Source organism: Boleophthalmus pectinirostris, unplaced genomic scaffold, assembly GCF_026225935.1.
Source record: "Boleophthalmus pectinirostris isolate CB_2022bp ecotype Guang Dong unplaced genomic scaffold, ASM2622593v1 HiC_scaffold_3, whole genome shotgun sequence".
NCBI lineage: Eukaryota > Metazoa > Chordata > Actinopteri > Gobiiformes > Gobiidae > Boleophthalmus > Boleophthalmus pectinirostris.
This window is the reverse complement of record NW_026571299.1, coordinates 25,695,888-25,711,340: the sequence shown is the minus strand read 5'-3', so window position 1 is coordinate 25,711,340 and position 15,453 is coordinate 25,695,888. Positions and strand designations below refer to the sequence as shown.

General features: G+C 41.9%; 2 protein-coding genes across 2 annotated transcripts in view; both read left to right on the top strand.

Annotated features, from left to right (window-relative positions):
• The window catches only part of olfml3b (olfactomedin-like 3b), an 84,032-nt gene that overhangs the window by 42,240 nt on the left and 26,339 nt on the right, over nt 1-15,453 (top strand). The gene's annotated exons all lie outside the window — the stretch shown is intronic.
• Nucleotides 7,787-15,396, top strand: si:ch1073-456m8.1 (leucine-rich repeat flightless-interacting protein 2). Its single transcript, XM_020937031.2, has 6 exons — nt 7,787-8,014; nt 8,287-8,361; nt 8,583-8,618; nt 9,441-9,602; nt 10,378-10,461; nt 11,455-15,396. The coding sequence occupies exons 1-6, from the start codon at nt 7,916-7,918 to the stop codon at nt 11,821-11,823; spliced, it is 825 nt and encodes a 274-aa protein (XP_020792690.1). The 5' UTR covers nt 7,787-7,915; the 3' UTR covers nt 11,824-15,396.

Sequence of the window (15,453 nt, the reverse complement as noted above, 5' to 3'; positions counted from 1 at the left end):
GTCCGTTGTTTTTCCCGGTATCTGTTGTAGCCACTCTTCCAGTTTGGAGGTTACAGCTCCGAGTGCTCCGATCACCACAGGCACCACTGATGCCTTCACTTTCCAGGCTCTCTCCAGCTCCTCCTTGAGCACCTGGTATTTCTCTAGTTTCCTGTGTTCCTTTTTCCTGATATTACCTTCACTTGGTATTGCGATGTCCACCACCACGGCTCTGCTCTGTTTCTTATCCACCACCACTATGTCTGGTTGGTTCGCCATCACCATCCTGTCAGTCTGTATCTGGAAGTCCCACAGGATCTTGGCTCGGTCATTCTCCACCACCTTTGGAGGTGTTTCCCACCTTGATCCTGGGGTCTCCAGCCGGTACTCTGCACAGATGTTTCTGTACACTATGCCCGCCACTTGGTTATGTCGCTCCATGTATGCTTTCCCTGCCAGCATCTTACACCCTGCAGTTATGTGCTGGACTGTCTCAGGAGCCTCTTTGCACAGTCTACACCGTGGGTCTTGTCTGGTGTGGTAGATCTGGGCCTCTATTGCTCGAATGCCCAGGGCCTGCTCCTGAGCAGCCAGGATCAGTGCCCCTGTGCTGTCCTTCAGACCAGCCCTCTCAAGCCATTGGTAGGATTTCTTGATATCAGCCGCTTCAGTTATGTTCCGGTGGTACACCCCATGTAGGGGTTTGTCCTGCCATGATTGTCCCTCCAGCACCTCTTCCTCTGTACCCCACTGTCTGAGACATTCTCTGAGCATCTCATCTGTTGGGGCCTTGTCCTTGATGTACTCAAGGAGCTTGGATGTTTCATCCTGGACAGTGGTTCCCACACTCACTAGTCCTCGGCCTCCTTCCTTCCGGCCTGTGTAAAGTCTCAGGGTGTTGGATTTGGGATGGAACCCTCCATGCATGGTCAGGAGCTTTCGTGTCTTAACATCTGTGGTCTGTATCTCCTCCTTTGGCCAGCTTATGATTCCTGCAGGGTATCTGATCACTGGCAGGGCGTAGCTGTTGATTGCCTGCGCCTTGTTCTTGCCATTGAGCTGGCTTCTTAGGACTTGCCTCACTCTTTGCAGGTATTTGGCCGTAGCCGCTTTCCTTGTTGCCTCTTCGAGGTTGCCATTTGCTTGTGGGATACCAAGGTATTTGTAACTGTCCTCAACGTCTGCTATTGTTCTGACTGATGGTGGAAGCCGTTTCTGAGTCGGTATCCATAGCCAGTCAATGATTTGGCTGAGAGGGTTCAGACCTATGCAGAACAGCAGCGGGGACAGTGAGTCTCCTTGGTATATGCCACATTTGATGGACACTTGTGCAAGTGGCTTGCCATTGGCTTCAAGGGTGGTTTTCCACAACTGCATCGAGTTTGCAATGAAGGCCCTTAGAGTCCTGTTGATATTGTACAGCTCCAAGCACTCAGTGATCCATGTGTGTGGCATTGAGTTGTAGGCTTTCTTGTAATCAATCCAGGCAGTGCACAGGTTGGTCTTAGGGGTTCTGCAGTCGCAGGCGACTGTTCGGTCAACGATGTTTTTGCCGATGCCCTTCTGTGCTGCGCTCATGTATTGATCCATGTGCCCACTTATCTTAGCCGCGATGATGCCTGACATAAGCTTCCATGTTGTGAAGAGACAGGTTATTGGCCGATAGTTGGATGGGACTGCACCCTTTGAAGGATCCTTCAGGATCAGGATCGTACGCCCTTGGGTTAGCCATTCATGGTGAGTCCCATCCCTCCCATATAATATATATATATGTGTGTGTGTGTGTGTGTGTGTGTGTGTATATATATATATATATATATATATATATATATATATATATATATATATATATATATATATATATATATATGTGTGTGTGTGTATATGTATATATATACGGCGGAAATGGGCGAGATGCGAGAACAAGGCTCTGTTGGAATGCTACTACTACAGTAACCCTAGGCAGAGGGGTTACATGAACAGGATGTGGGAGAAATGGTTATTACGATACCCACAGTCCAAGCTAACGGCCAAACAACTAGTAGCTCAGTGTTCCAACATCCACAAACGGCAACTGCTATCACAACTAGAGATTGATGAGGTACAACACAAATGCCACGGCAAGGGGGAACCAGTGTGCCAGGTCAGAGGGGAGTTGACACCAACTCCCCAACCAGAGATTGGGTACGAAACCCCAATAAGTATCACGCTGAGCGAGGCAGCGACTGACCTGAAAGATAAGATCATGGCCCGAATGAACACAAGGCAACCCCGATGCCGGTTACAGAGGCTAAGTGAAGGACCATCTGAAAGTCTCCTAGACGATGTGAATGCAGCACTGACAGAGATCCCTACCACAACAATCACTGAAACCAATGAGCTGATATACACTTCAGCAGCAGTTATCCTAGATGTGTTGGGCTATAAGAGCAACCATGGGAGCCATGCGATACAATACCCACCATGGCAAAGACGGTTAGAGGCTAAAATCAAGGAGGTGCGGAGAGAAGTGAGCCAACTGTCAGAGGCCCAGAAAGGTGCAATGAAAAAGCAAGTGCCCAAGAGGTACAACCAGTTGCCCATACCTGAAGCACTCGAAACTGCCAAACAAAGGCTCCAAGCCTTGGCCAGCCGCCTAAAGAGGTACACACGAGATAACGAGGCCAGACGAATAAACCGGCTGTTCGCAACACAACCGGCGAAAGTGTACACTCAGTGGCAGGGTAATAACAGCAGAGCATACCCACCAAGGCTGGAGACTGAGAGGTACTGGAAAGGCATATGGGAAAGGGAGGCATCACATAACACCGATGCACAGTGGCTGGTGGATCTGAGAGAAGACCACAGCAACCTCCCTGAACAGAATCCAGTCACCATCACAGTGGCAGACATCCAGGGAAGAGTCTCAGGTATGAAAAACTGGACCGCACCGGGCCCTGACATGATCCATGCGTACTGGCTAAAGAAGCTCACTGCCCTCCACGAGCGCCTGGCAGCACAAATGAACCAGCTGCTAAGGGATGGGACTCACCCTGAATGGTTAACCCAAGGGCGTACGATCCTGATCCTAAAGGATCCTTCAAAGGGTGCAGTCCCATCCAACTATCAGCCAATAACCTGTCTCTCCACAACATGGAAGCTCATGTCAGGCATCATTGCGGCTAAGATAAGTGGGCACATGAATCAATACATGAGTGCAGCACAGAAGGGTATCGGCAAAAACACCAGGGGAGCCAAACACCAACTCCTGGTTGACCGAACAGTCGCCCGTGACTGCAGAACCCGTAAGACCAACCTGTGTACTGCCTGGATTGATTACAAGAAAGCCTACGACTCAATGCCACACACATGGATCACTGAGTGCTTGAAGCTGTACAATATCAACAGGACTCTAAGGGCGTTCATTGTGAACTCGATGCGGTTGTGGAAAACCACCCTTGAAGCCAAGGGGAAGCCACTTGCACACGTGTCCATCAAATGTGGCATATACCAAGGAGACTCACTGTCCCCACTACTGTTCTGCATAGGCCTGAACCCTCTCAGCCAAATAATCGACCGCACTGGCTATGGATACCGACTCAGAAATGGGGCCACCATCAGTCACCTCCTCTACATGGATGACATCAAGCTGTACGCTAAGAGTGAGCGAGACATCGACTCACTGATCCACACCACAAGGATCTACAGTACAGACATTGGGATGTCATTCGGGCTTGAGAAATGTAGCAGGATGGTGACAAAGAGAGGGAAGGTAGTCCACACAGAGGGGGTGTCACTCCCAGAGGGAACAATAGCAGACGTTGAGGACAGTTACAAGTACCTTGGTATCCCACAAGCAAATGGCAACCTCGAAGAGGCAACAAGGAAAGCGGCTACGGCCAAATACCTGCAAAGAGTGAGGCAAGTCCTTAGAAGCCAGCTCAATGGCAAGAACAAGGTGCAGGCAATCAACAGCTATGCCCTGCCAGTGATCAGATACCCTGCAGGGATTGTAAGCTGGCCAAAGGAGGAGATACAGACCACAGATGTTAAGACACGAAAGCTCCTGACCATGCATGGAGGGTTCCATCCCAAATCCAGCACCCTGAGACTGTACGCAGGCCGGAAGGAAGGGGGCCGAGGACTAGTGAGTGTGGGAACCACTGTCCAGGATGAAACATCCAAGCTCCTTGAGTACATCAAGGACAAGGCCCCGGCAGATGAGGTGCTCAGAGAATGTCTCAGACAGTGGGGTCCAGAGGAAGAGGTGCTGGAGGGACCATCATGGCAGGACAAACCCCTACATGGGGCGTACCACCGGAACATAACTGAAGTGGCTGATATCAAGAAATCCTACCAATGGCTTGAGAGGGCTGGTCTGAAGGACAGCACAGAGGCACTGATCCTGGCTGCTCAGGAGCAGGCCCTGGGCACTCGAGCAATAGAGGCCCAGATCTACCACACCAGACAAGACCCACGGTGTAGACTGTGCAAAGAGGCTCCTGAGACAGTCCAGCACATAACTGCAGTGTGTGTAAGATGCTGGCAGGGAAAGCATACATGGAGCGACATAACCAAGTGGCGGGCATAGTGTACAGAAACATCTGTGCAGAGTACGGGCTGGAAACCCCAGGATCAAGGTGGGAAACACCTCCAAAGGTTGTGGAGAATGACCGAGCCAAGATCCTGTGGGACTTCCAGATACAGACTGACAGAATGGTGATGGCGAACCAACCAGACATAGTGGTGGTGGATAAGAAACAGAGCAGAGCCGTGGTGGTTGACATCGCAATACCAAGCGATGGTAATATCAGGAAAAAGGAACACGAGAAGCTAGAGAAATACCAGGGGCTCAAGGAAGAGCTGGAGAGAGCCTGGAAAGTAAAGGCATCAGTGGTGCCTGTGGTGATCGGAGCACTCAGGGCTGTAACCCCCAAACTGGAAGAGTGGCTACAACAGATACCGGGAAAAACAACGGACATCTCAGTCCAGAAAAGTGCAGTACTGGGAACAGCAAAGATACTGCGCAGAACTCTCAAGCTCCCAGGCCTCTGGTAGAGGACCCGAGCTCAATGAGGGTGAGAGAGACCTACCACCGTGGAAGGTGAGAAACACTTTTTATATACATATATATATATATATATATATATATATATATATACAAAGGTAAAGTCACAAATGTTGAACCTGATCATTTGTATTGGTGACTAGACCCTAGAACTCAATATATTTCAGCCAAAATCTGCATTTTAACAATATTAATTTTAGTTTCCCCCATCTTTATTAAAGATGCACTGTGTAACATTTCTGGTGGAGGGTCCATCAAATGTTTTTCTCTGTGGAGGTGTTATTGCTTTGTTTGGAATGTTTCACAGTATGGCATTAAACCTTTCTATCTTCATGGAGACCTAACCAGACCAAGTTGCAACTCAGATTAGTGGAGAAGCAACCTAACTCAATGTGAGAATATATGTTTTTGTTGTCATTGCCATTCATTAAATGCAGTTTGGGAGAAAATGTGCAGGCTTTGTCTCACTTTTTAGTATATATGTTATTTTTGAGATATAAAACCACTTGTAACTGAATAAATGTAAAGTAAAACCAAAAAGTTACATAGTGCACCCTTAAATAATATTGGCCTAAAAATGTTGTGATGTCATCTGAAACCCAGCAAAACTTACTTGAAAGTAGTGAATGGGCATTTATTGTTTTGATAAATAGATGCAGAAACCACAATGGAGAGTACTTGGGCCAAGGGTGACACTGACCACGAAATGAGGTGGTCAATAAATGAGGTTCAAGTCGTGTATTGTGGTGAGATATTGTTGGAAATTTAAACTTATAAAGACTACTGACCATTTTAAATTTAATCTCCCAAAACATATTGAAAGCAACTTGAGTAACAGTGGGTCACACCATAAAAGTCTTCATTTTATAAAAGAAAATTGTAGCCTGTGTCTTATCAAAATAAGTGGGAAGAGGGCCCTGAATGTCTGCAGGTCAGGACAACCAAAAGAGGGACACCTAGTCATCTGTTAGACTTAGCCTATATGTAGTATCTGTGTAGGCTACTAAAGCAAATATATTTTTTGTAGTGAATACCCTACATCATACACACAGAAAGAAACCTTATAGAAGCCCTTATTTGATTTATTTCCCTATCAAAGTAATTCATGTACTACTTATTCAGTCTCCATCCATCCATTTTCGTCCGCTTATCCGGGGCCGGGTCGCGGGGGCAGCAGCCTAAGCAGGGACTCTCAGACTTCCATCACCCCAGACACGTCCTTCAGCTCCTCCGGGGGAACCCCGAGGCGTTCCCAGGCCAGCCGAGAGACATAGTCCCTCCAGCGTGTCCTGGGTCTTCCCCGGGGCCTCCTACCGGCGGGACATGCCCGGAACACCTCCCGAGGGAAGCGCCTAGGAGGCATCCGGAACAGATGCCAGAGCCACCTCAACTGGCTCCTCTCGACGTGGAGGAGCAGCGGCTCTACTCCGAGCTCCTCCCGCGTGACTGAGCTCCTCACCCTATCTCTAAGGGAGCACCCAGCCACCCTGCGGAGGAAACTCATTTCGAGCGCTTGTATCCGCGATCTTGTCCTTTCGGTCACTACCCAGAGCTCATGACCATAGGTGAGAGTAGGAACGAAGACTGACCGGTAAATCGAGAGCTTCACCACAACGGTCCGATACAGCGACCGCATCACTGCCGAAGCTGCACCGACCCGCCTGTCAATCTCACGTTCCGTCCTTCCGTCACTCGTGAACAAGACCCCGAGATACTTGAACTCCTCCACTTGAGGCAAAGACTCCCCACCCACCCGGAGAGGGCAAGCCACCTTTTTCCGGTCAAGAACCATGGCCTCATGGCCACATGGCTACAGATTATTCAGTCTCCATCATAGGAAATTATATTAAAATGACAAATTAGGCAATCCCTGTCTCTAATCCCACTTCCCACTCATTCATGCCACACAAATGATAAAAAGTGAAATTTACATAATATTTGTTTTCTTGCAATCTAATTTTTTTGTGTGTACTGACTTTTCTGGGTTGTGATTTGTTGGCAGCTGTGCATTATGGTGATATTTGAGTTATTATCTGAGTTTACATTTCCAGAATGTTTTTTTTTAATTTTTTTTTTATTTGAAGTGGTCATCCTTGTTGGAGTTGGCTACAGTGTGTCATACATGCAAAGGGTGAATGGCCATTTTGAAAATTACAATCTGAGACATGATTTTCAAACATTTTTTCTGTAATTTGAGAAATATAGCTACTATATAATACTAATAGCTAATAATATATTCCCCTCTTTTAACAAATTGGTCAAAAATAGAGCCACTTTGTGTATAAAATTGACTGAGATATATCAGTGGAGTCAAGACACAGGGCTTTAAACTGGGATTGTCCTTACTGCATAAATATGGTCTGGTATGTGTAGGCTATAAAATACATATGCATTTATGCACTGACTATCCTGGATTGTGCAGGTATAGGAATAAACCTTATATAGATGTCCATCTTTTATTTATTGTCCTTCACAATTCTATTACAATGAATGTACCCTACACCCTCATTGTTTTTGCCTTCAGTGAAATAGGCAGGTAATGGGCTGCTAAGGGGTCTATTAGTAAATAGAATAAGCAGTAATGGTGGAAAAGGCCTAGTGTATTGGTATTTTATCCATTCATCTCTTTCATTCAAAGAATATTTATTTAATCATGTATTTGACTCTGTTGTAAGATAAATGTTATCTTTAGTTCTTTGACTTTTGGCTGTAGGCTGAACTGTGTAGGCGGAGTCATTACGGGCGTATATGAAGTTTGGTCCCAGCGGCTCTCCGTATTTCAGGCCTGGGCGTCGGCAGTACATTCACGTCCGCTGCGTATGAGAGAAACATCACCTCACTCCCAAATCTGTGTTTATTTCGTCCAAAAATATAATATAACTTATCAAAATGCTTTCGGCCACGCTCGACAGCAGTGGCTCCCCCAAGAAACGAGCCTTTTCTCGGGCAGTGAGCGAAGACGAATCCCTCCGAAGCTTTATTAAGGAGGTAATGTATTTGTTTTTGTCTAGCTACGAGGAGAAAGAGGCGTTTTGTCCAACTGAGTGATGATAGAGAATTACTCATCGAGTGTTAGTGCGTGGCAAATAAGGTCCAGTTTAGAATCATTGAAAGTAAAAATGCCATTTGCATTGCTACTCACTTCCTCTTCTGGTTATTACTTGTTTTTACTTGTTATCACCTTATTGTATTGTGTCACCTGATTTTATTTTGAATCATGCCGTTATTACAGTCATTAATCGCTTTGAAATCTGTTTTAGGCTGAGAATTCATCCAGGCGTTTGGCAAGAAGTGACAGTCGAGCAGGGACATTGAAAAAGAGGACTGAGAGTCAGGTACTACATGTTACTACACTCTAATGTGTGCCAAACATGATATTGTGATGTGATCATTTATAATGGTAAATCTTTTAAAATGAGAACTTGGTATGTGTGTTGTGAATGTCTTTTATGGCACAGATGTCTTGGGTATTTGACATGTTTATGTGAGGGTGGCTTAAAATAGTAATTTGCTGTTTAACTTGTAACATATTTAACATACTGTTGTGTTTTCATAGACTGAACAAGAACTCTTCACAGAACTTCCAGAAATGGTAATTGTTGTTTTTGTTGTACTTGAATGTAATAGCATGTTGAATTTTGCGTGTATCTGCCTGTTGTGTTTACTGACTAGACAAACGAGATCTGAATTTTGGCACAATTGAACCGTCCCAAATTTGGGTTTCAACAACAGCAGTGTACAATATCTTGCATTTTGCACAACATTACTTCAGTTCATGTGACAGACATACCACTTTGTCAAAAACAGTTGGCCAATCAGAGCTTTAAATCACATTATGTTCTCAATTATCAAAAGTGGTTTGGCTAGTGACAGTGAGGCACAGTGTTTTCTTATAGAGCTCAGTACACGTTTACTATGTTAGTGTCAAAGTATAAGGGGTTACACAGACATGTAAGTATTTTGTTATTGTTCTGTTTTTTACTTAATGTCAGGAACCATACCAGCGAAATTGTATATGATTGCTAATTAGCATTTATAGCAATTAAGGAAAGGTTTAGAATGTATTAAAAGGTATTGTGGCCCATGGATATTAATGGAATCATCAGAAAACTGTATTGCATTCCTCACTGCTTGTAACAGCAGTTTTACAGTATCATCAAATTTGTTATGAAATGGAACTTTTTACTATCATGTGATGATTCTTTTTATAACTTCTTATTGGACTTACTATATTCTCCTGCCTGACATCTCATTATAGAGGGTTCCTACACTTCCATACTCCCCATTATTTCTGTCATACGAGTTCGCATAGATCCTCCCACTGTTGGCTCGGAGCTGCTTTGCCCACTCACGCTTGGCACCGCGCTCCTTTAGCCCACACTGAGACCAGGCTGATCTGTGTGTTGTGTTATAGCTGGAGCTCCAGGCGAGCTATGAGGAGGCTTTGGCGGAGGTGCGTGGGCTGGAGGTGGAGCGGGACACACTGCTGTTCCAGGTGGACGTTCTGCAGGACTCTCTGGAGGGAGTGGAGGAGCTGCTGGCAGAGGCCCAGAGAGAGGCAGGCGAGGCCAACACCGTAAGTGCACTACTAATCGTGATAATTACCCTAAAACTCACCTGTTCAAACTTGCATTAACTGGATTTCCACGGTCTTCTTTTTACTGTGTTTTTTTTGTTTTGTTTGTTTGTTTGTAAAGCATCTTTCAGTATCCAGAAAGGTGGTATATAAGTTTCAAGTGCTATTACTGTTAGTATTATTAATGATAAAGTATAAATAGGATATGATTGTGGGACATGGTTTAGTCCTTGTTTACTCTGGGTTTAGGCTCAGAGGGATTTAGACTTGGTTAAATCCACAATAAATCCTGGTAATTCAAGAAGTACTCAATGAGCTGAAACATAAGTTGTAGCAATATGCCCAATGCAAAGTTACACAGATGTAAAAACTGCAGTAAATTCCAAAATACTACAAAAATGGATCTATAAACACTGTTGTTGAGAAACAGCAGTCTCTTTTAGCAGGACCAGTTTCTGTCTAGCCACACCTAATATTAGGTACATGTATGCATAAATGGAATGGCGTCTATAGAATTCATGTAATAACAATGCTGAGATTTGATCTGTAGAGTTTTAGTGCAATTGTCATTTTGTCCTGATCTGCTGCTTTTGTCCTGGTTTATTCTTGGTTTCAATCTGGTATAGTCACAGGAAGTTCAGATTTTGAACTGGTTTAGCAGTAATGTACTTCAGTTAACACCCATTTAAAGTTAAATGTTGTAGTAATATAAGACTAGATTTTTATATTTTTCATAATAATTGAATTTGAAAGTTTTGAATACTCTGAATTTCAGAAGCTGGAGCGAGAACGAGAGGCCCGGAGGAAACTGGAGGGAATGGTCAGTTCTTTGATGAAAGAAGTGGAGAGGTTGAAAGAGGTAACGTGACACCATACAGTTCACACAGTACATGCATACAGAGGAGCTGCATAAAGCTGGTTATATAACGTTTGGAAAGCGTTCAATATGATTCATGTGCCATTTCCACAAAAACATGCATCTCTAACAATACCACCCTTTGAAAGTCCCACTGCAGATGGTAATCGCTTGGCTTCGTTATCTCAATCTGGTCGCTGATCAAATGATAATTAACCACTTGTATAAATCAAAAAACATGTAATAGCAGAGGATGAAGGCAGAAAAAACAATCACTGTTGCCAACTTATAGCAGTTCCACAATCTACAATCTCGATATCACACTTAAGTTATAGGAGACACATAAAATCAATGCTTATGAGTTTTTAAATGTTATAATCATTTTCCTTCATCACTATTATATTTAAATATGTAGTATTTTGATTTGATTCGTGCTTGTTTGAGTAATACTATAATGTTCTATGCTTGCTGTCTTAATGTTACAGCATTTACCTACGCCCATCCCCACCCACTTCTGTGTGCACAGCCAGTACCTGCCCTATGGAAACGAGGCTTTCTTGTTTGCAAATTCAGATTCTGTCATATGTAAGATTCACTGCTACAGCGAAATGCTACTTTGAGGAGGTGGGGCTTCTCAGTTCTGCAGATTTGAACAAGAAGTCCATAGACCTGTTTCTGTAATTAAGCTATTAAGCTGTTTTCAAACAATATTGCAATTTATAATGAACAAAATGTAAAAAAAACAAAGATCTATGTAGAAATTTTTAGTAAGCCCCAGAAAAAAGCAGTATAATGATTAAGATGAAAAAAAATGTATGGCTTCCCAATTTTCTGACTGTCAACTCTGGTGTCATTGTCCAACATTAAGCCATATTATTTACCCTTCTTTTCCCTGACTAACAATTATTGCTACTGAACACATTTCTATGTATATTTATATAGAATTTTTCCTTATATACATTTAAAAACCTACAAATGTTATACTTTATTTTTTAGGAAAGAAACGATACTTCCGCTGATAAAGGAAGTCAAACAGATGAAACAAAGAGTGACACCATCACAATGAGACTGCCCTCTGCTGCTGAAGCTGAGGAAAAGCTTCGTAAGTTCGTAAGTATGTCTCCCATGCGCTCGCCGTCTCTGGCCTTGGACAGCCCTCCATGTGAGGAGGGCATTATGCAGAGGCCTTATGAAAACGGTGTGGACGATGAAAAGACAGACACCGACAGCATCAGTGCCTACGAGGACGCCCACACCGACACCCCAGACAACGACAGGCTGTTTCCAGGAGAGGGCGCCACCGCAGACCTGCCTCACGATTCGGAGAGCATAGACGAAAAGCAGGAGGCATGTGTGGTTTCTTAATGCTTTGGTCTATATTTTGTTTCTTTGTTGATATTAGACGAAGGGCCACTGCAAAAACTGTTTAAGGACATTTTAGTTAAAGAGGGTGTATTATTACTGACCAGCCAGAACCACATGATTTGACAAAACTTTACAAAGATGAGTGAATCTGAAGCTGTAGCCGGCCTCCCTGATTTCAGAGAGTGTGATTACCAGGCGGATTAACCAATCAGGGAGATGCATGCTCTGTTTGGGTCAAAAACAAACATGGCTACATACACATAAAAAGGAGAAAATGTACATAAAGGACTGAGAAACAGTGTGGATTTTTACAGAATCAACAATCGAAGCACGAAACTATTATTTGTTTCTTACTTACTTACTTTCACGCTCTGTGGTACGGTTCCAGTCCCTTCTGGTTTTGAACAGAGTGTAGAAGGCAAGGGTTATTATACATTATAGTTTTCTACCATGTTATAACATTGTTCCCTCATCAAAAACTTGCCTGTAGAGGTTTTAGATGGCGTCCATGCATGTTTGAGTAATTTAGCTCTCCTGGGCCTTATTTGACCCTTCCTTATAGTTAGCTATAAGATTCGATCCAATGCTCCACCCACAAACCTACATCACCCATGCCTTCACACGACAATTCACCATAAACATACAAAAACATGATACAAAAATGTACACTACAACTTCATAAGACTGATGCATTGTCCAGTGAAGGGGGATTGACTTGAAAGTGGAGAAGTGAACCATAGAAGCACCATTAAAGTATAATACCCCCTCTTTAATGTTGAAAAATAAAAAACAAAATAGCTTTAGCGTCTGTTACTTTTCAAATAAGTCAAAATAATAAGGGACCAATGCGGCTAAGGGAAAAATAATGTAATTGCAGGTATCATAATTCTGACCAAATGTAAGAATTTTGTTGTCTACTTAACTAATTGTTTTTACAGTGGTCCTAATCTGCAGATATTAGTGTTTCTCTTAAAGTTAGAATTGTTTACCAAGACTGTTAAAAGTTGACTGTATGTTAATAATAAGCATATATTATAGAAATCCTTCCCTACGATGAATCTCAGGATCAAATTTGTGTACTTGCCAAATTGTCAATTTTTGTAGAACAAAATGTTTCTTCGCCTTTTATGAACTTTCATTTTTCTTAGAGCAACGGGGGACATGAAGCAAAAGATTAAACACACTGTATCCAAAACACAGTTAAGCTCCAAAGGTATTCTGCCCTCCAATGTCAAACAAGGGAATTTTCTCTGCGTATTATCACACTGTACAGTACTGAGCAAAGGTCTTGGAGATAAATGTTTGCCAAGGCACTGGTCCTATCTTACAATCAATTAGTTATGCACATATTGCATAGAGCACGATTCTTATCACTAAGGAGAAATGTAGGTCCTTAGAATTCTAGTAAAACAACAATTATAGTCTGTGTTTATCAAATCTAAATCTTCTTTTCTTCAACACCTTTGCCCAGTACTTTTCTTTTGGCCAAAAAAATATGTTCTCCAAAATATTTTATATAGGTTTTAAAGGGTTTTAATTTTATCTGCCTCACGCCATACTTTTTATGTTTCTGTTTAGGTTTTAGGGATATTGGTTGCATAAGCACTTTTTAAAATTGGTGGCAGTAACTTCAATATATAATACATTCCTGAATCCCTTTAATAATAACCAAACATGATAAAAAGATTAGTTTTTGTCCTGCATTTTTGCACAATTGCAGTGATAATAGTCTTTGCTGTAACACTTTGTATTTGAATATCAGTTTTTAATGTTTTCTAATAATCAGTTTTTTTACTGTTCACTTTGTAGCAGTTTGCATGAGCACATAAGATTGTACCTGGATTTCAGAGCACGTCATGAAGTAATAAGTTATATAAATATTTTTGCACGCAATTTAAACAGATGCTGTTTATTATTGGGGCTGCACAATATTAGGTTACCTAAGTATAAAAATCAGGGGTTGATGTGTGTTAATTTTGTACATTTAATGACTAACCATAATTATCTCTATGGTTTATGAAGTTATGATCTATATTGCTTGCATATTTTTAGAAATAAGTCATTTTTGTATCTAGTGATTAAGATTTAAGATGCACCCAAAATTGAGTTTTCGTGATAATTCTCTCAAAATGCAACCATGAAATAGTATGTGTTCTTATTTTGATATTGTGCAGCCTAATCCATAAGACACAATACTACGATAATATTTAACATAACACAACTTTATCTTAAGTACGTTTACTGCCAAACCATGTCTCATGTCATTTCATTCGGTGGATGTTCAGATTAAGGATGATGTAGAAGTACTGTTGATGCAGAGAGCTGTATGTCATGTGACTGGGTTCTACACTGTACCTCAGGCTTTTGTTTATGATGATGATGATTTTACACTCACAACCTCTAGACTCAAGACTTAAATTTATTCATGCCAATAGATACAAGAAAGAAGTTTTGGAGCATGTCTTTTACCAGGTCTTTTACCTTTTATCAGAACTGATCAAGCCTGTGGGATGGGAAGTGAAGTCTTAACTTACTTAACTTACTAACTTAAAAACTGTTCATCCAATTCATGTTCAACTAAGGCTGGGCATTATGGAAATAAAAATATTTATTTTCTGATATAAATCTATTGGTTTCTCATGAACAAAACGAAAATTGTTTCTTTTTCAAATACACTGGTTGTATAACTCTTTATAAAACAAAACAAACAAGAAAATACACCAAGCCAATAAATGAGACCTTCAAATGACTAGATCAAAATCTTGAGTCAGGTTTGTTTAAAGTATATAAAGATGTGTGCTGTGTAGCTTTTCTGGTGGCGGGTCCATCAAATGTTTTTGTATAGAGGTGTTATTGCTTTGTCTGGAATGTTTCACAATATGTTATAAAACCTTTCTATCTTCATGGAGACCAAACCAGACCAAGTTACAGGTCAGATCTGTGGACAGGCAACCCTGCTAATGGTCAGAATGCCTGTTTTTCTAGGTATTTTTACTCTATAAACCAACCTGTAATTGAATACATATAAGTCAGAGCCGTTTAATGTCATACAGTGGAACTTTCCAGACAGAGCAATGACACGTCCAAAGCCACAGTCAAGTAACAGACCCTCCACCAAAAAATATTATGCAGTGCACATTTAAGTGTCCATTCGTATAGTCAACAAATATTTTTACTTTAGCATTTATGAACAGCTGGCCTGTCAGTTGTGATTGGTTGCATTTTTATCAGTTGTGTTTAGATGTGAACTGATAACATGTATGTGAGTGTGTACAAAATAAAAAGGGGAACAAAACTGCCTTAAGAAGCGTGTATGACATAATCACATTTGCTGAAACACTTCCTCTGAGACAATCCACACTTATGTCATTTGATTTAGACATTTATCACAGCTGTCTTACTACTGAATCTGCCTGACCTCACTTTTTGTATCATGATTTTAATGTGTCATTTTTATTATTTACCAAATCACTGAAAATGTATGTGTGTTTATCACTTTATCCAAGCCTTCATGTAAATGTGCTGTTTGTGACATGAATGGAGTTGTAATTAAAACTCAGAAACATATCAAAACCTATCGTCTCTGTGGTTAGTTTATGATGTTTTATTTCATTTCTCTCACCAACTAAC